Source organism: Scleropages formosus, chromosome 3 (genome assembly GCF_900964775.1).
Source record: "Scleropages formosus chromosome 3, fSclFor1.1, whole genome shotgun sequence".
Lineage (NCBI taxonomy): Eukaryota > Metazoa > Chordata > Actinopteri > Osteoglossiformes > Osteoglossidae > Scleropages > Scleropages formosus.
This window is the reverse complement of record NC_041808.1, coordinates 6,114,757-6,134,089: the sequence shown is the minus strand read 5'-3', so window position 1 is coordinate 6,134,089 and position 19,333 is coordinate 6,114,757. Positions and strand designations below refer to the sequence as shown.

The 19,333-nt window shown below is 55.4% G+C and overlaps 1 protein-coding gene across 3 annotated transcripts in view; it reads right to left on the bottom strand.

Moving 5' to 3' along the window:
• Positions 1-19,333, bottom strand: part of atrnl1b (attractin-like 1b) — an 86,264-nt gene that overhangs the window by 35,537 nt on the left and 31,394 nt on the right. For all 3 annotated transcript variants that reach the window (XM_029250680.1, XM_018762625.2, XM_018762626.2), the window contains 12 exons: positions 18,590-18,708; positions 18,263-18,395; positions 16,868-17,055; positions 14,767-14,980; positions 14,150-14,338; positions 11,333-11,551; positions 11,056-11,193; positions 8,460-8,553; positions 5,915-5,967; positions 2,605-2,699; positions 2,149-2,227; positions 1,171-1,328 (listed from right to left, as the gene is read on the bottom strand). In XM_029250680.1, coding sequence (XP_029106513.1) covers positions 1,171-1,328; positions 2,149-2,227; positions 2,605-2,699; positions 5,915-5,967; positions 8,460-8,553; positions 11,056-11,193; positions 11,333-11,551; positions 14,150-14,338; positions 14,767-14,980; positions 16,868-17,055; positions 18,263-18,395; positions 18,590-18,708 — 1,679 coding nt within the window. The remainder of the gene's footprint in view (positions 1-1,170; positions 1,329-2,148; positions 2,228-2,604; positions 2,700-5,914; positions 5,968-8,459; positions 8,554-11,055; positions 11,194-11,332; positions 11,552-14,149; positions 14,339-14,766; positions 14,981-16,867; positions 17,056-18,262; positions 18,396-18,589; positions 18,709-19,333) is intronic.

Here is a 19,333-nt window from a genome sequence, read left to right as displayed (position 1 = left end):
AGAGACCAGGGTTCGATACACACGGCACCGTTCAGCATCACTTTCTCACTGGAAAGCGCACACACACACGCGCACACGCGCACACACACAGAGGTCAAAAAGAAAGGAAAACGGCCCAATACGTTGAAGGCTTTTTGTAATTATTCCCCTTCTGATATGAGGTCCCGATCGCCCCACTTTGAGATTTCAGACCTGGACATTTACCGATTTTTGTCTTTCCGGTGCGATCCGATTGGACAGTGTAACACGTACCTGTGGGCAACCAGGCATGAAAACTCAGTGTTGATCCCCGAAAGAGGAAACTGGATCGACGTGCTCAGATTTGAGTGGCTCTTCTCATGTCACAGACTGAAGATGAAGGGGTCTAGGCACAGCAGAGGGTCACTCCAGGTGAGACCGACCCGGTTCAAAGAGGCAAGAGGACTGTCACTCAGGAGAAGTGATGCACTGGCGGCGCTATACAGTGACCCTGTGTGTTGACGGCTGCCAGTCAAAACAAGCCAGCGGCATCAGGATCATACGTGTAACACGAGACTGAGAGGAGCTGGAGAGGGGACACTGGCTGGAACCGTCTTTAGTCGGCCTCACGGACGAAGGCATAAAGCACCAGAACGTGTCCACACACAGGGCAGTGGATGCAGGATGCTCGCCACAAGGTAATCGACCCAACGAACCCCACCGGAGGTGACGAACCCCCATAAATAAAGTGAGCAGGGCTGTGACACTGCAGAACATGCATCGCCACATGTGGCGCAACAGAACGGCCAGAGGCAGCGTGTTCCACGTAACAAATGTGCTGCACTTCCAATTTAACGCAAACGTTGTCGAGGCGCCGCCACTCGGCACACATCACTTCCAAACGGCTCTTTTATGGGCGCCGCCCGTCTGTCCGTCACCCTGATATACGGCTGCGTAAGACTGGTTCAATTTTATGGACCATAAGGTTAAACCATGAATATTTTGTAGAACTGTTCTCTGGATGTATTAAAATAATTGATGGTTACACTACAAACTCATGGATCATTGTTCGTCTTTTAAATGTATTCTCCTAACGGTATGTTCCCGGTTTCGTTAACCCTTTCTCGAACAGACTGATGGAGCACGCCTGGGGCTACCCGTCACAGGGCGCACCCGGGGACACGCCCACAGACACGCCCCCATGACCCTCACCTGAATCTTGATTGGCCAGGAGAAGTTGCTGACGTAGACGTAGAAGGTGATGTTGGGGTTGCTGCGGAAGCTGAACTTGTCGGAGGAGAAGCTGTCCCTGTAGTCTTTGATGTTGGTTTTGGACACGATGGCCACCTCCTCCCCTGAGATGGTCCCGGCTGAAGAGGACAAGAGCACGGTGAGGGTCTGCGGCCTGCCGATAGGGCGTGCGCTTTGTGGGGGGGGGGGGGGCGTCATTCAAACTGATGTAAGCCATGCAGCTTAATCCCTCGCATAATAAAGGCCCATTTCCATATTTATACCACAAGCGTGTTCGCCAGCATCAAATGACATTTTGGATCACGATCAAAGATGGCGAGACGCACCGAGCCATAACCTTTACCATTAATCACGGACGGCTCTGATTCAAGTGTTTAATTAGAGCCGTTTAATGAGTTTCATTAAAGAAGTCGCAAATAAGGTGAAGCATTCGGCTGCAAATGACCTTGCTATTTTGCATAGAAAATTAGGTTTTGAATAATAACAATAACAGGGCTGCCGGTGCGATGGAAACGGACTGTGCGCTCTGTTTTAACACACTGCGGAAAGTCACACGCAAATACAAGATTGCTGGAAAAGACACGCTGTGCGTCAGAATGGACGGCTATTCATCTGCACGATGGGACACGTTTCAATTCCCGCGCACGAACATATACACACCCATCATCATTCAGAGGGGCAACTTTGAAACAAAGAGCTGAAACCCGAGCCCGCCTGTTTATCTTAATTGAAATCACAGCGATTCACAACGCTCCGGCAATGGAACCTGGAGCCGACCCTTTGTCGAAGCAAAGGGGCGTTCTGCCGGAACTGCGTCTTTAAGGGGACGGAGGTGTGGCTCAACATGTTAATCTGTTAGCACTGAGCGATAAGCATTGGCCCTAGAGTGTGTTTCACTTCTGCAGAGTCCAGACACACACACACAGATGCGCACTGTACCTGTGGAGCCCACAGACCAGGTGATGTTGAGGTTGAAGTTGTTTGACGCGTTGATGGACATGTCCAAGTTCTTGTTGGTCTGCAGAGAGAGAGCGGAGAGCTCGTTACGGTGGGCATGTCGTCCCATGGACGGCTGAGACGTCCTGCAAACAAGGCCGAGCCAGGCGGACACTAATGAGGGAAAGAGCGGCGAGCGAGGCTGCCGAAAGCACTGAGACGAGACACGAGCGCAGCCGCGGTGCCGTGCAGACCATTTAACCTCGGCGGAGTGCAGGCGAAGGGGCTCGTCTCACTCCCTCGGAAGCAGCCGGAGAGCGGGATGCTGGTACTCTAAACCACATACCCGGCTCCAAAAAAGAACACCTTTTGTGCACCAAGTCAGAGGCTCCATGGTTTTCACACACCGTGTGAGCACGTGGGCTGTTGCCGTGGCGACCAAGGACGCCGTCTACATACCTGCTCGGGCGTGGCCATAAAGTTGATGGCCGTGTAGTGGTGGTCATCTTCCTGCAGGAGGCTGAAGGTGAACTGGTAGTCAATGAGCAGGTTATCTGCGGGACACAAAGACGCACACTTTCGTTAACACGCACCAACCGGGCCGGAGCATGAGGTGAGGCACGTGGCTCACTTCGGCCTCACCATTAATACGTGTAATTAGCACATAGCATCAAGTCTGTAGATGGGGGGTTGGGGGGGGGCGTTCTGAAGCAGAAAGTGTTTCATTATCTAGGCGGCGACACAGGAGATCACAAAGCCTGCTCATTAGCGCGTCCCGATGGCTGCGGGGGACCCCGGCAAGACCAAATGATGGCAGCGCAAAGGTGTTCCTGACAAACTTCTCACTTTCAGAGCTGTCTTAGCGGAGGGATGCACTGCTTTTGCCGTCGACCTGCTACCGCACCTCGATGCCAAAGTTTCATAGAGGTGTGTTGGACCCACTGCCAACCCCCTGGTGCCAGGAGAGACCGGTGGGAACGCGGGTCCTCGCTCGACTGGACCGTCGAGCCTTCGTCTGAAAGGAGCCGGGAAAGTTTCCGGATGGAGATCCTGCTGCCGCGGCAGTCCAGCACCCTCCGCAGGCGGCTCTCGGTGCACCGCGGTGCGACAGGAGGAGGTTGATGGATGGCGTGACCCCATGTGTCCAGCGCCTACACACTCGCAAAATAACTACTTCCTGCTTTTAGCAGCACTTACACTTAAAAGTTCAGCAAATTGCAATGGCTGCAGAGCAGCGTGGGCCCATTAAGGTGAGCCCCCTCCCCCCCCACACCACGGCGCCCGCCTCCATTCCACGCTTATCAGCGTTTTCACACCAATAGCAGCCCTCCGGCACCCCCACCAGAGGGCCTCCACCCTCTCCATTCACGCCTTAACGAACTTCTCGTCGGAAACGTTCTTTCGGAAAAACCGCAACCGCCGAGAGGGCAGAGCGCAGCCAGAAGAAGAGAGAGACAGGTGGCAAATGGCTCAAAGACCCCCGACTCCCCCCTCAACACACACACAATGCCAACCACACCTTGCTTATCGCTCAAGCCTACGGGAAAAAAATTCCACCTTAACATGAGCAGGAGTGTTTTGATGCCCCAGCTGGGCATCTGAAGGCTGCGCTACTTTCCACAGACACGAGGCTGCGGGAACGTTGCAGAAATGTTGTGGAAACACTGGTAGAACATTGATGTAACGCTGCAGACCCACAGGAACATGTTCTGCAAGCACACACACACGCACACAGCCATCCGTACCCTCTATAAGCTGGACCGCAACTCCAGACCTGAGGAGCAGCCCTTTGACACAGAGCCCTTTGGGTCAAACCTGCAGCTCCAGACTCCCCCCTCCCACATCCATCACCCACCGCAGATGGACTCTGACCAAACTGGCAGCACCACTGCAATGAAACATATTAAAAATTAATTACTCTGCTGGATTGTCCCATCAATTAATTATTTCATTATCGGCTTCTATTGACTGGCAAGTAATCAATGGCTTTCGGACCGACGGCGCTGATGAGTTCCTGTCTACTCGGGCTCAGCCGAAGCGACCGTTGCCGAGAGGCGTTCGAACCCAGATCTGACAGAGAGTGAAACCCAGGACATTAGAGCTCTGCCCACCCCACGTCACCTCATCAGCGAAATGTGCAACAACAGTTGTGCGTTTCTAATACAAGGCCCTCTGGAGTGGAAGGGTGCACAGAACACTGCTGACTCTTAATCGGTCCTGGAGGGGGCGCTTTCACAAAAGCACCTCAGCCGAGTGCATCCTTTACACATCAGTCTGTAAAGAGGGGTGTTGCTCTATAAACGTGAGTGAACAATGTACGATATCCAGAAAGGAAACGTTCAGATTTCATGCAGAGCTTCAATAAATCCTGACTGAGAAGCAAAGCAGTTCAACGCCACACCCCCCGACGGGGGACATCAGCCATAGAGCCGTTTGCACTCGGTCGCACCTGCAGCCCACGTGGCAGATTATTTCAGATCAGTCTGGGTGAGAGTGTCCCTGCGGGACACACGTGGGACTTAGACACCACCCCCCCGCAGGCAGGTGTGCATCATGAAGGAACCGCGCTGCTCGTCCACTGAAACTCTGCAGGCTGCAGGACACACACATCATTTTAGGGTACAACAGCAGGGTTAGTTACATAACTGAGGTCTGCAAGACACTGCTGCTGCTCTTGCCCCCGCCTAGCAGCCATCTGACACCCCTCAACTCACGTACAGCCATGTGGTTCGAGAGCTTTGGACACCACACCACCTGCTGGCAATAAGGTCGTCTGTGTGTCCCGCATCACCCAAAATGAGGCAGGCGGGCAGGAGCGTGTTTTTCAAGCTCGCTGCGCTTTCCCTCAGGGGTTGCCATGAGACCACCGCCCTCCTTCTTGACTGTCTGGGAGTTGTTCAGAAAGGCTGAGCGACCACAGGTGGAGGAGGTTCTCCATCCTGCAGCAGTTCCCAAGCAGATGACCAACGACGAGCAGAAATGAGGAGAGAACTGACCCCTAACCCGCCCGTAATCCACCGCTGTCTACCTCTCAGTCCAGTACCAGCTGATGACAAACAGCTCATCACACTTGAGCTTCCGGCGCCACAGACGAGACCTGGTACAGCGGCCGCCGTACACGAGCACACGCTTTTTGCGATCGCTGTACCAGGTCTCCTCGATGGCACCAGAATACCTGCCCATTTATACATCTGGGAAATTATTACCGCATGTACTCAAGGTAAGTACCTTGATCAAGGGTACTAGAGCAGGAAGTGGGATTCGAACCCGGGACTCTAGATTTCAAGGCGTCGGGTTTAGCCACTGCGCCACCTGCAGCCCCGTGTGTATGTGTGGGTTCTAGGTAGCCTGTGTGTCCACTCCTGTTGGGCGCCTCCTGCACGCAGAGGTCATTAAGCGGTGCGCTGCTTGTCTCCTAAAATAAACCCATCCGTTTGTGTTGCCTCACGCTAAATCAAACGCGGGGCCGAGCTGTCAGGGCCCATGTAGGTCACACTCTGTGATGCGTGCAGCCCCTCCCACTGCGAACGGCTCCAGGGAAGACCGCGGTGCTGCGGAGGTGTCATGCAGAGGCGCTCGGTGGAAGTGATGCCGCGGCATTAGGGGGTAAAAAGGTTCGAGCACTACAAGTCGCAGGGATACAAATGTTTGAGCTCTACGGTGCGCGGGGATACAGGGGTTCGAGCTGTACGAGGGTTGGGATCGATGGTGTGAAATCTGAGTTGAGAGCGTCAGAAAAGCCGCATGAGAGAAAGAGCTGGGTACTTACAGTAGCACGTTCCCCGCAGAGGGTTGCCAAGGTAACGGTTCTCGGAGTCACAACTGCAAGACAAAAAAGAAAGTTTAGTGTTAATATGATTTAAGTTTGCCTGAAATTAATTATCACACTTATTTCACACTAAAAATTACAGGAGAGTTCCCTTTTCTTTCTCTATTCTTTTTACACGACTCTGATTGTAAAGACCCACAAAGAGTGTGGTGTTGCTCTGAAAGCCGCTGTCGTCTTCAGCCCCGTAATCTCAGAACCAATGAGAAGGAATGTTTCATGTTACCTACCTTCTAGAATATTCCGAGAACTGAGGAACTGCTGGGATTTATTTTATCCATTACAGACAGACACACCGTGCTGTATCATACAGGGTAAATACCTGATTTTTAACCCTAAAGATGGACACAAAATGTTGTATCATAAAGGGTAAGCGTGCTTTCTGATGCAGTTGGAGGAGCAGAACCTACGAGCAGAGGGGCAGATATGATATTTTGTAATTAAAAAGGCAGCGCGTTTCCCCGATGAGAGCGTGCGAGAGGACGCCGGCGGCCTGCTGGGAAGCTTTGGCAGCTCTCATTTGGTTCGCATGTGGCCCTTTCTGATGAAAGCTCATTTCCCACGTACTCCGCTACCTTCCTTTAAGCACAATCCAGAGAAACCCAATTAGTTTAAAACGTAAACAAACAATAACACAAGATAATAATAAATATGAATCAACAACCCACTCCCATCTGATCCTCCGAGCTGACAGAAGCAGGGGTCTGGCGGAGGGATGAAAAACAACGGCACAGGAATGCGTCCGCTGCGCCACCGTGTGCGTGTCCCTGGAGATGAAGGATGTCGCAGGGGCCACGGCACGGGGTCCCGCAGGCACTGCTCCTTCACAAACATCCACAAATAACGTGCGCACCCAGACGGCGGGACCGGCGCGGCGACCGCACGAAATCCCCTCGCAACACTTTGCGGAGAACGTTCGGCCCGAAGTTTGAGAAATTTTTGCGCAGTTATTCGGGTCACAACAGAAGTACGAAGGCAAGCAGAAGACATCAAAGTCAGTTCTGGGAGATTAAAGTCGGACTTGGAAGCAAGTGTGACCAATATGGCCTCTTCCCGACGCGTCACCAGGCCCTTAATCGCAGGAGTTTAAGGGCTCGAGCGCACAGGCCTGCTCTCCTCGGCTCTGTGGCACCTCTCCCAGCGTCATGGCAACAGGGCGCCCGGAGGGCTGAGTGGCAGCTGATCCACGGGGCGTCGACGGGGGGGATCGGCCTGGGAGGGCAGGGCTGCCTAAATCTACTTCTAACTGATTAATGTAGGCAGCCTGAGGATGATCCCACACACCTCACCTACACAAACAGAACATGCATCACTTACACAGACGAGCTGGTCCTCAAATCCAAGAACACACACACACACACTCAACGTGGCTGAGAGTAATGGGGCCTCAACGAGCCCTTCCCGCGGTACACGCGGCATTACTCTCATCCAACGTTGCTCCCCTCGATGGAGCGGGAGGTAAAAACGGCTCCCGAGGGCCGGCGCGCAGGAAACCGAGAGGAAGCGAGGCGTCTCCCCCGCCTCTTTTTAACGGTAAAGCACACGAGGACAAAAACAAATGTAAAAGGAAAGAGTTGCCGTGGCGCGGGAGCAAAGGACAAACAGGACTGCGGGCTTTTTAGAGCCCAACACTGCGCTCCTGCAGGCTTCCCATTGATTTGACATCTCAAAATGTGGCAGACAAACAAAAATGAACTTCTGAGGGCAGCAGAAACGTGGCGGCAGTGGCGGCGGCCGCGCAGATCCGCCCCGGAGCGACCCCCCTCCCCTTCCGCTAATGCAGCGGGCGTGGAGAGCGGTGCGGTGCGGAGCACCTGCTGGAGCATGGGGGCAGCCTAATGGAATCACGGCGCTAAAACCATCTGCGTAGAACACAATGGCCAAGCGACGGCCTCGGTGTGCACATGCTGGGATGGAACCTGCACCGGGGGAGGGGGGAAAAAAAAGAGCACCGTCCCTCTGTAGGGTTCCCACGGAAAGGTGGGAAGGAAGGAAAGCAGCTGCACAAAGTACGATGTGAAACCATCCAGGGGTGACTGGGGACCGGGGCATAACCCTGTGTGCGTTTGTGTGTGTGGCAAGATGACAGAAGGGGCAACACCATGTCAAACAGCCCAACAGGACACAGGTTTGAAGAAAAACCGTTATGGGCAAAACAGAACACACAGGCATGATAAGGTCAGATGGATGTGTGTGTGCGCGTGTGTGTGTGTGTGTGTGTGTGTGTGTGTGTGTGTGTGTGTGTGTGTACGCACAAGCGCGCACGCACACACACAGGTGGATAGCTCTCCCCCCCTCGTTGGCAGGTCACACCTCCCTAAGCAGGGAAGAACAGAACAACCCCGTCAGGGTTTTACAGCCTCGTTCCCTGAGAGCAAGAGCCGCTGTGCTGGCACTAACAGGAAGTGACATCATGGGTCAGTCAGAACACGGCCGCAGAACGAGGGTTGAGGAGCGGTTGGGGGCTGTAGCGGGTGTTAGTACTTACAGCTGGCACTGATCTCCTTTGATGCCCTTGGTGGTGCAGTAGCACTTGCCCGTCTGCACGTGGCACACGTTGGCATGGCTGTTGCACTTGCAAGCTGTGGGGGGTGCAGACACAAGAAGAGGGTCAACAAGTGTCACCGCATTTACCCATAAACCCTGAGTCTCATCAGGGGACCACATGAAAGCGAACGCTCGTTATATTCATCAGCGTGTCCATCAGCAGTCTCCCCACCGTCCAGAGAAATGTGTGTATTTCTGGCTGTTGCCATCGATGCCGACGGGACGCACTTTGAGCCCTTGGGGGGGGAACCGCGGCGTAACGGGAACCGCACCCGACAAATGCCCCCTGCAGGCCGAAGCGCGGTAGCGCAGCTCACCGCTCACCGTGGAAATGCAGATGGTGCGAAGCGGTGCCACAGGTGGAGCTCAGCACTTGACCGCTGGTGCGACTAGTTTAGACGTTAAACCAAATATGGTTCATATTTCATCCTTTTCAACACATAATTCATATGCAGGACAATCTGAGTCACATGCGAGACTGTGGTAGTGAAACTGCTTCCAAATGTCTGTCACCCTGCAGAAACACACACACACACACACACACACACACACACGCAGGAGACGGTGACGCACACTACGTCTCCAGGTGAGGGAAAAAGGACAGGAGACGTACTGTGACCCCAACGGTGACTCCCCCCAGTCGTCAGGCATGCAGCTCTCCACTCACGCCTGAGGGACACGCAGCGCCCCCCAGAGGACGAGACGGCATTCCTCTTCCAAAACCACACCCCCCGCACCCCAAAACACGCTCTCCTCTCATCTTTTGGTTGCTTATGAATTCATATTTTAAAAACGATTATCCTTTCATCAGCAAGCACTATTTATTAACGCCGTGTAAAGTGAGAAGCCCTATCCTACATAAGCACGCATGATTAGGAAGACGGTGTAACGGGAGAGTGCCGTGTCTCCCCAGCGCGCCCCGCCAACTGCAGCCCAATTTCCTCACAGCATTTATCACAAACACTTATCAGCGAGCAGCGCGGAGAGGCGCGTGTTAACAAACAGTTACGCTTTATTTTTACAAACGTTCTTATCGAGAGCGAAACCGGAGCTGGGAGCGCTTCGGGGGAAGGAGAGGAGGAGGCGGCGGTTCCTCGGCCGGACGCTGCGTTTCAAACACGCGTCGGGTGTCCGAGGGGTCCAAAACGCCGCCATGCCCCCATCCGCTGAACACGGTCACCTGCGGCCCCCAGCAGAGCCTCCGCTCACTCACCTCCCTCGCCCGCCCCACCGCTACCCGTCTGTTGGCCTGTCATACGCTCGTTAGCATGCTAACCATGGGCCGGGGTCCCGGGCGCTGCCAGGTCAGCTGAAACGGGCCCTTAAGCCACAGGACCTTCCTCAGCACATCTGAGCTGAAGGGCCCGACTCAGCAGGATGGCGCCGGAGCGGACGGCATACGGGCCTCCCCTCGGTCACGTCATGCTGACAGCGACACATCTGTGCAGGCCGGACCTGTAGCGACTGCATGGAAGTCAAAACCTGTGTGTTGAGGTCCCTCCTCATCCTCACCCCCTCCCAACCCAGAATAAAAAAAATAGCAACCTAAGTGGCGGGGGGGCGAAGCAGCAGGGACAGGGAGCAGAGGCGGTTAAGGCCCGGCACCGGTGCCACTGCCTGGCACACCTCTGTCAACATGCTACTGCGTGTGAAACTGCGCGGCTGCGACGCATCCCAACAGATGCCACGCCACTGCGCTTTGGACAAGTGTTCCGCAGCCGGACTCCGAGAGGCGTTTTTAATAAAGTGCGTACGCGCTGCCAAAGTGGGCCTCTCGTCGAGAGTGCTTCCAGGTCAGACCCCTGTGGAGCGTGAAGAGGTTCGACTCCCGGCGAGCAGATGCGACGCCTCATCAGAATTTCACTTCCACAGCCTCTCCTCCTAAAGTGCACAATTTGTGCTAAAATGTTTGTCGAGTGCACCGGCACCGCCGCACACCGCATTCGCTCTCCTCGCTTGCTCGCTCTCCGCGGAACAGGGGTGAGTTAAACCCGCGGTGGCTGAGGGGGGCCACTCCTGGAGACGGAGAGCACTGCGAAGAATGAAAAGGCGAGTGTGCGAAGGCCAACGCGGTTGCGCTCAGCCTGCGTGGGTCGATGGTGTTGCCGAGCCAAAACGGTTTTTAATCAAAGCTCCGCTGATGTGACTTTCGCGGGGATGAGCGGCAGAGCGCGCGCCGCTCCGCTCTCGACTCATCTGTAAAACGTCAGCCTGCAGCCGGTGACACGGCGCCTCTGCCAACGCGCCGTGATAAGAGGGAGAGCGAGAGTGATTTAGCGTGGCAGCGAACATGACGGCGGGGATGACTGTCAGCGAGGGGGAGGCGGCGCCCCCTGCCTACACAGGAAGCTCTGCGGCTGCGCCCTCCTCGCAGCCGAGCCACGCGACTCCATCTCCCGCCGTCACTGCCACCGATGCGGAGGCGACCGATGGCGACGGAGGCACCGCGAGAAGCAGAGCCCACTGCCACCCATCGCCCTCTCACAGCTTTGCCTGCCACGCACCATCACTGCACTTTTTACCCCCCCCACACTTACCCTGGCACTTCCCTCCGTTTGTCGGGTCGCCGTAGTAACCAGGCATGCACGTCTGGCACTGGGGTCCAGTGGTGAGGTTGCGGCACTGCTCGCACACGCTGGTGTTCACGCACGTGCTGTGGCCATTGCACTGGCATGCTGGGAAGAGAGAGACAGCCGATCAGAACCGGGAAAAAGTACGAGGTGTGGCTGCGACCTCTGTTAAGGCACTGGAGAGCATACGCTCCCGCTGTGTTTGTGTGCATGCAAATGAAAGGGTGTGTGTTGGCAGACCCACCGGGGCAGTTGATGAAGGCCCAGTCGAAGCCCTTCTCCCTGGGGCAGAGTCCCGGCTCCAGCACCATGTCTTGGCTCTGCTTGGACAGGCTCTTCATTGGCCCCCGCGAGGACCCCTCCATGCACTGGCCCCGGCCCGTGTTGCTGGGGTCGCCGCACCAGCCGCAGTCGGGCTGCTCCAGGCACTGGCTGCACGTGCGCAAACCGGAACAGTTCTGGACTGGGAGGGCCGAGAGAGGAAGCACGAGAGAGGTTCTTTATTGCACTGTCAAGCTAGCACTGGCCTGAGCTCAGGGCACAGTTGCGGTATCTGCGGCTCGCACCATGGGCACGATGACGGAGCAGAGCGGCCTGGCGCACAGCTGACGGAGAAGAGATGTGACACAGCGGCCAACGGGCCGTTGCCTTTTCCACGCGTGTCACGCTCTACCTGAGCGCAGGTGTATGTCGGAGGAGGGGGTGCCGGGTGCCATCAGGGCCGTCTCAAGGGCGCCCCACTTAGACGCCAGCAGCCAAATGAGAGAAAAGCAAGACGGTCCGCAAGTACAACTCAGGCAACTCAAGCGCGTGCGCTGCGTGACCTTGACAAAGCACTATGGGAAATCATCCAGGGCTGATAGAGGGACACAAAGAAGGGCAATTACTGGCCATTGGGAGCGGGCGAAGAATATTGCGGTGCGGTGCGAGATGACCGCCCACACGTCAAACACTTTGCGCTTTAGTGGCCGGCGCACAGCGCCTCCTGTTCATTGCACTCATTTGCGGGACACTTTTCGCTCCTCGCGGCGCACACACTTCGCTCCCCTTTGATGTGCGTGCAACTCGGATAAAATATTTTCCGTCAATTTGAGTTGACAACGCGGCGATGGCGCTCTTTCCTGCAGATAAAATAAAAGGCTTTCAGGGAAGATGCTGACGGAAGACTACAATCATTATGTTTTTGTTTGGGCTCCGAGCCTCTAAAAGGGTCTCGCGGAGGGGAACGCGCCTGACAGCGCCGCGCCGACGTCCCTCAGAGTGTTCCGCACTTCCACCAGGGGAGCGACTGCCCCTCGATCCGGGGGCCGATTCCGCTCCGCTCCGCTGGAGGGGCCGCTCTGCTTGACTGCAGCTCCATCAGCGCCGCCCATTAACGACGCCCACCAGGTGCCGGGCGCAGGCTCCCATCCGCAGGCGGCTGACACATCGGTGCCGCTGACCGGCACAGAGGGACTCCTGCGACCACTGACTCTGTGAGTCCACACATACGAAAGAGGCACCGCTTCATATATTCCTAATTCCTGGAATTCTTCCCAGCCAATTAAACACAAACCTGCTCTCCAAAAACAACCGCTAAAAGTCTGCGAGCAGCTGCCATCCACATGTCAAAGCACCGGGGAGCGCGCACGCACGCACAGAGCTGTGTGTGAGCGAATCTGGGTGAGTCTCAGTACGGAGTGTGAGCCACAGGGCTGGGAGTAACGCGACACAAAGAGCATTAACAGCAGCCACTACTTTACGGGGACTTGGGTTCAAAACCCTGCTGCTGCATTACCCTTGATCAAGGTACTTAAGCTGAAGAGATGCAGTAAAAGCTATCCAGGTGTATAAATGGGTAAATCAGTGTAAGTAGCAGTAGAGAGAACACAGCCCAGGAGCCCATCGCTGTGGGGCGGCTCAGGCGTCCGTCCAGATGGCTCGTGTGTCTGCAGTCGGTACCCCCTCCGTCTTCACCTGTGAATGGCCCACACAGCGCTTTGGATTCCACTGGGAAGCGTGAAGAAGCGAAAGGGCCGGGTAAGAGGCAGACCATCAGCCCGGCTGCTGGCCCCTAGAGCCGCCGCAAAACAAAGGTCCTAGTGGGCATGGCAACCACCGCTACCATGGCAACCGTAGTTCTGCAGACTGCAGGAGCCTTACTGCACAAAGAGATGGGATGCGGGAGAAAGAGAAGTATGGGCCCCTGGTGCAGGACATGGCATGGGGGGGGGGGTGAAGGGACCCTTTGAGTGCCACCAGGTCACACCGCAGACAGGGACTAGTTACACGAACGTGAGCCATAATTAATACGGAAAAGGAGGAGGAAGTTGGGGAAAGCAGCATGGATACCTTCTACCAAGATTAAGGTCCTGAGCTGCTGTGCAAAACAGAACGGAACCACATGACACACACACAGAAAAAAGAAAAAAAAAAAGTGTTCACTGCACAGAGGAGTGGGCCCCATCTCTCTCTCACACACACACACACACACACCTGCTCTCCTGGTTCCAAGAGGAAGGGGGCCCAAAGGTGATACAGAGCTCTCATAGGTCCAGCACCTATTCAATGTGTCCATCGTGGCCACCCACCTCGAGAGCACTGCGGTCCCACACACACCTTTGAATCGCAGCATCTGAGCAATTGAGCCAAGGGAGTGGGAACACACACACACACACACACACACACACACACACACACACACACTTCACAGGCAGGTCTTATGGAGTTCAGCTTGAGACACTACTTCCCGTTCTCTCCTGGTGACGACACCAACTGTGTGGGACTACGAATGTCGACTCCTCATCGATCTCCAAAGGGAAAGGGGTCTTTGATACAACCGCTGGCGTACTGGGAGCACACTGGGCGGAGAAGGAGAAGGGGGCTGCAGAGCGTAGGACCTCCTACTGGTACAACACATACTCATAAAGTACTGCAAACGCCTCGTAAAGGAGGTTCGCCGCACTGACGGCACCACACACACTTCATCCAGCATGCCATCAACAAACGTGGCGACTGGCGACTCCTGCACTTATGCCCACAATCAACAGACGGCACACACACCGCACACGCGTGTACTCACACAAGCAGTCCGCGGTCTGCCACTCGAGGCACTGTCCGTAGGGGAAGGAGATGACGTAGGCGTTGGAGTCGACGCAGCGCTTCGTGCTCACGCACCACATGCACTCCAAGGCCTGGCTCGTGCAGTTGGCGCAGCTGGTGCGCAGCGAACACGGCATCTTGCAGGGCCGCACGCTCTGGTTGGGGCTCACTGCGGGGGGGGGGCACAGCGATGAGTCACGTGGGCGAGTATCGCACGCCGTCCTTCTCGTGCGAAGGGCATCAGAGCACCGCAGCTAAGGTGGAGCAACTTCGGGTTAGGGTGAATATTCATGAAGCGCCACAGGAAGAGGAAGGGCTGCGTGTAGCTCATTTGGAGGGAATGGAGGACGAGAGAGGTGTCAAAATGCTACCTCCTGCTGCATTATCTAGTTCGGATCACCTTCCTCCACCCGGATGTGCCCTACTCCACCCACGTTCAAGCCCTAGAGTCCACCCTGCTGTACCTCTGTTTTAGCCCTACTCCACTCAAATGCGCCCTATTGGACCCAGATGACCCAGTAAATCAGACACAGCTTTGCAGTCAATCGCTATGGAGACACAGGTGCTACCTCACATAGCCCGTGGTTGGGTGCTTACCGACAGGCTTCTGGCAAATGAGGCCGTCTGTGGTGGCCGTGCAGGGGTTTGCCTTCAAACCGGACACGTCGGCCCGCTCCAGGTACGCGCAGAAACCCGAGTCGCTGGGCTCCCCGGGAAGCCATTGCAGCGAGCTGTTGGTGAAGGGCGACGCATCCTCCCAGCCCCAGTAGGACACGTTGATCTTCCGGAGACCCACCCAGGGCGAGATGCGCTGCAGGCACAGAGGGGGTGCTGCTGAGTCACAATCTCCTGCCGCTCAAGTGTTTACTGTAGTACAACAGGACGATTACTTTCCTGCCACTTAGTAATGTTTACTATAGTACAACATAGCAATTACTCTACTCACACACCGCTCTGCAGTGTTCACTATAGTACAGCAGGACGATGATTCTAATGTCCCGCTACTCAGCAGTGTTTACTACAGTACAAGGGAGCGATTACTGTACTCTCCTCCACGGACCAGTGCTGCACACCATCCTTCCAGCAGCAGCGGGAGCAGCGGAAACGTCTGCAGCCCCACGAGCTCCTAATGAGCTTCTGTGGAGAACAGTCACTCTCTGTCTCCCAGGGCTCCTCACTCACTCCCCGCTCACCCCTCCTCCCGCCTTGGTCTTCTCTCAAGGAGACCCCGGACTCCACAGGAGCTCCCGGCTGAAGGCTGAGGACAGCTGAGGCCAGGCTGCAGTGGCCAGAGTGAGAAAACCTGCAGGCTAATGAGCCCTGCACTGTTCCACTGAGCCCTTCCCTCTTCTTCTATGCTGATCCAACCTGAACCGTGGTAAAAGTTCAGAATCTAACAAGATTCATCACCTGCGGTGGTACGTACTGGTACTCTGTGCTGCCACTGGTTTATTTTTCTCCCATTTCCTTGGCTGAGAGGGGTTTTTTTGTTTTCCTTTCCTCAGCTGCCAGATGGTGCGCATTTCACAGTTTCTTTTAAAATTCATTTTATTTTAATTTAATTTTATTTAATTAAAAAACTCCGCTCTTTATCACTGCACAATATTTTGTGTCACTTCATAATGAGTATTAGTTGGAATATGTATGGGTCATTAAAACAACTGGTTGGATGCAAAACCACTCTATGCTGGATAGTAATCAGCTGGTTGTTGCCTTGCGACCTTGTGATCTGGCTTGTATAAAACTATTCCTCTAAATCACTTTGGACAAATGCAATACGTAAATAAATACACACACACACATTTTCAGAACCGCCTGTCTCTTACGGGGTCACGGGGAACCGGAGCCTACCCGGCAACACAGGGCGCAAGGCTGGAGGGGGAGGGGACACACCCAGGACGGGACGCCAGTCCGCCGCAAGGCACCCCAAGCGGGACTCGAACCCCAGACCCACCGGAGAGCAGGACTGTGGTCCAACCCACTGCGCCACCGCGCCCCCCTACGTAAATAAATAATTTCTTGAAAATTACTATAATAGTGGACCTGGAGACTGAGACCGCTGTTCATTAAGAGACAAGTTTATTTGCCCCAGTTTATTCACTGTATGGCACCACAAAACCAGCTCATGTGGAGGAGGCACAGAGGATGCTCCGTACCTGAACGTGATTAACAGCCATGAGAAGCCGGTCATTTAGTGCAGTTAGCCACCATGTGCAAAACTGAAGTCTCAAATAAGGTCCGGTAGATGGGGACATCTGGCTCTCAGGGCTCATGAGGTGAGCTCCGTGGTCCACGACATGGAAACAAAAACCGTCACCTTGTCCCCAAGAGGCTTGTGAGACCCTGACTCCTTGGGCGGTCCGCAGACAGCTGCTGTCGACCAGAGCGCAACTGGACCTTAAAGACAACAGCGTCTTTAATGGTCCTTCACTGTAAGGCTCATTGGGCTGCAGTCAGACGGAGACCAATCAGAGTGGCAGGGAGGAACGCAGCTCAAACCGGAGGACAAGCACTGAAGGAGGGAGCGGCCGCAGGGACTTTAAGCCATCCGTTTTGTCACAACATTTCCTACACTGTTTTTACCTTCACACTTTGCTGCTCCCCAACTACGGAGCGTCAGCGGATGACAGGTGCACTTTGCAGTCCGTCCAGATGCGAACCGCTACGAAGGGCGACTCCTCAAGCACGGGACACTCACCTTCCCCTGCACCTCGTACTTCTGCAGCTCGTCCAGCACGAAGTCCACCTGCTTGACGGTGGTGAGCGAGGCGATGTTGCCATCCAGGTTCTTGCAGTAGTGCTGCGCGTTGTCGTAGCTCTCGCGGCTCGAGTTGATGCGCAGACACGACTCTCCCACGTGGTTCCAGCCGTCCCCGCAGAGGTGAGCTGCAGGAGGGGCGGGGCCAAGACAGTACACAGGTGAGCCACGGGCTCCGTTAAACACGAGGCCTCCCTCTCCTTCCCACTCGTCCTCGTGTTCTTGCTTCCCCTGCCCCGCCGAGAGCTGACATTTTAAAAACCCTCTCTGCCCGGTATCAATCAAAGGGTATTCAAAGTGGGCCAGCTGACAGGCGCTGTAATTTCGGCTTTTAGCCACACGCAGGTAAGCGCTTTGGTTGGCGGGACTGATTACCGATCTGACTCACTGATAAATCTCACTTTGTCTGCAAAGCTATTTAAACGCGCTTCTGCTTCGCCGGCGAGTTTTTCCATTTTATCCTCTTTAGTGTGTATTCACATGAAGAGCCATCCAGCCCCCCGGTCGGAGCGCAGCTTTTAGTCCGCATTAGACGTGCGATCAATCTCGGGCGCCGCGCGACTCACTTATTCGCCCTGCGCCAAAGCGAGAGCGTTTGCCGGCGCGCACCGCTCGCCCTGACCTCGCAACCCAGGCTGCGCTTCAAACAGACCCGATTAAATGAGCTCTGACTATTTATAACGCGGCTCAACCGGCGCCTTCTCCGAGCCCAGCTCACCGGCGTTGGACTAGCCAGCGGTTCCATTTCCACAAGCATCACAAAAGCATTTCTAATTGCCCTACTTCCTGCTAGTTATCGGGGTGCTTGCCTTGCTGCGAGTGGAGCACTCGCTCACAAGCATCAAAAATAGATCAGAGGAAGACTGCGGCAGGCTTCTGAGGGCTTCCTTGGGGACAACCTCACATGCGTGCTAAACAATGCAAAGAGAGCTGCTGCCCCGGCGATCAGACACCCTGGCGGTGAGTGCGATGGACCAAATCCCCCGGGGGCAGAACCTCGACAGAGCGAGGCCTGACCTTGAGCTTCGCCGTGGAGCTTCAGTTGAATGGACCGTGGCCGTCGGCCCGAGCTGTTGCCAGAATCTTGCAAGGTTGCCCCGGGGGCCATCCGACCCCCCTTCTCGGTGCTCAAAGTTGCCGGAGAGAGACTGACTGCACATCGCCGGTCCCGGCAGCTGAGCTGGATCGTACCATGGCAGCCACGATGAGCAGCTGGACTTTGCAACCTCTTAACCTGGCGCACGCCAATACAGGTCGAACTTCCCCGCGATTAGCGTGAACTTTGAAAAGAAGCGATGTTCTACGTCAACGTGACGGTTTCTACGGCAACCTTACCCGGCAGGGCATGGCATTCCATCTGCTGGTGATCCCACTGGCAGTTGAGGTTCAGGGAGCAGCTCTTGCAGTTGGCCAGCTTGCTGCAGATCTGCTCGTTCCTCAAGTGGCACTTGAAGAAGTTTTTCACGGACTGGAGGAGGAGCGGAGGCAGGTCAGGGGGCAGAGAGACGCGAGAGAACACCTCTATTTCTAAGACGGCGCAACGCCGCGAACGCAAACTCTTCAGAGGTCGCGGCCAACACCGCAGCTGTTCAGCCGAAGCCCACGGCCGCCTCATCATGGTGCCGAAGGTTCGTAAGGCGGCAGCGTACTGTGGGAACTCACCACAGAGCAGTTGCTGGAGGCTGCGAGGCACTTCTTCTCGTCACACCACTGGCAGCCGTTGGTGTTGGACGTACAGCTGGCGCAGTCGGAGAAGCGGTAGCATCGCTCGTCCACGGTCGCTGGGGGTGGGGGGAAAGAGCACAAAGCACCATGTTGCTTTAACAACTCACGGAAAAAATCTCCCATCGTAGCCACGCGCTGAGCAAAGCGGCAACGGGGACCTAAGAGAGCAGACAGGCTGCCGTTCCTCCGGACGTCCGAGTCGTATCGGCCACACCCTCGGCTCCCACAAGGCAACTGGCTACTCCGACAGACCCGGTTAAGGCAAGTGTCACGCAAGTTGGCTGAGAGCCCCCTCCTTCAGATGCGCACGACCTCACGGTGGGTGTGCATCGAGACCACATGCCGAGTGGGTCTCGGTGCTCGGCTCACTCCCCGGGTCCCAGGCGCAGCCCCCAGAAACACCATGATGCCGCCGCCACCACCGCTCACCCTGTTCTGAGGGAAGCCGGGCCTTTCTTGTCAAAGCATTCTTTCCCAACTTCTAAACACAACGAGGCTAAAATAAACCAGACTAAAACGAAATATTCAGCACTTGAGATATAGTTCCTCCCAATTCACTTTCAATCAACATCAAAGCCCAGAATTCCACAAGAAAACAGAGCGGACTCCCCCCCCCACCCGCCGACAGTCTTTTATTCAATAATTGAGTGGCATCTCGCCATTGCGATCCCTCAACGTGCA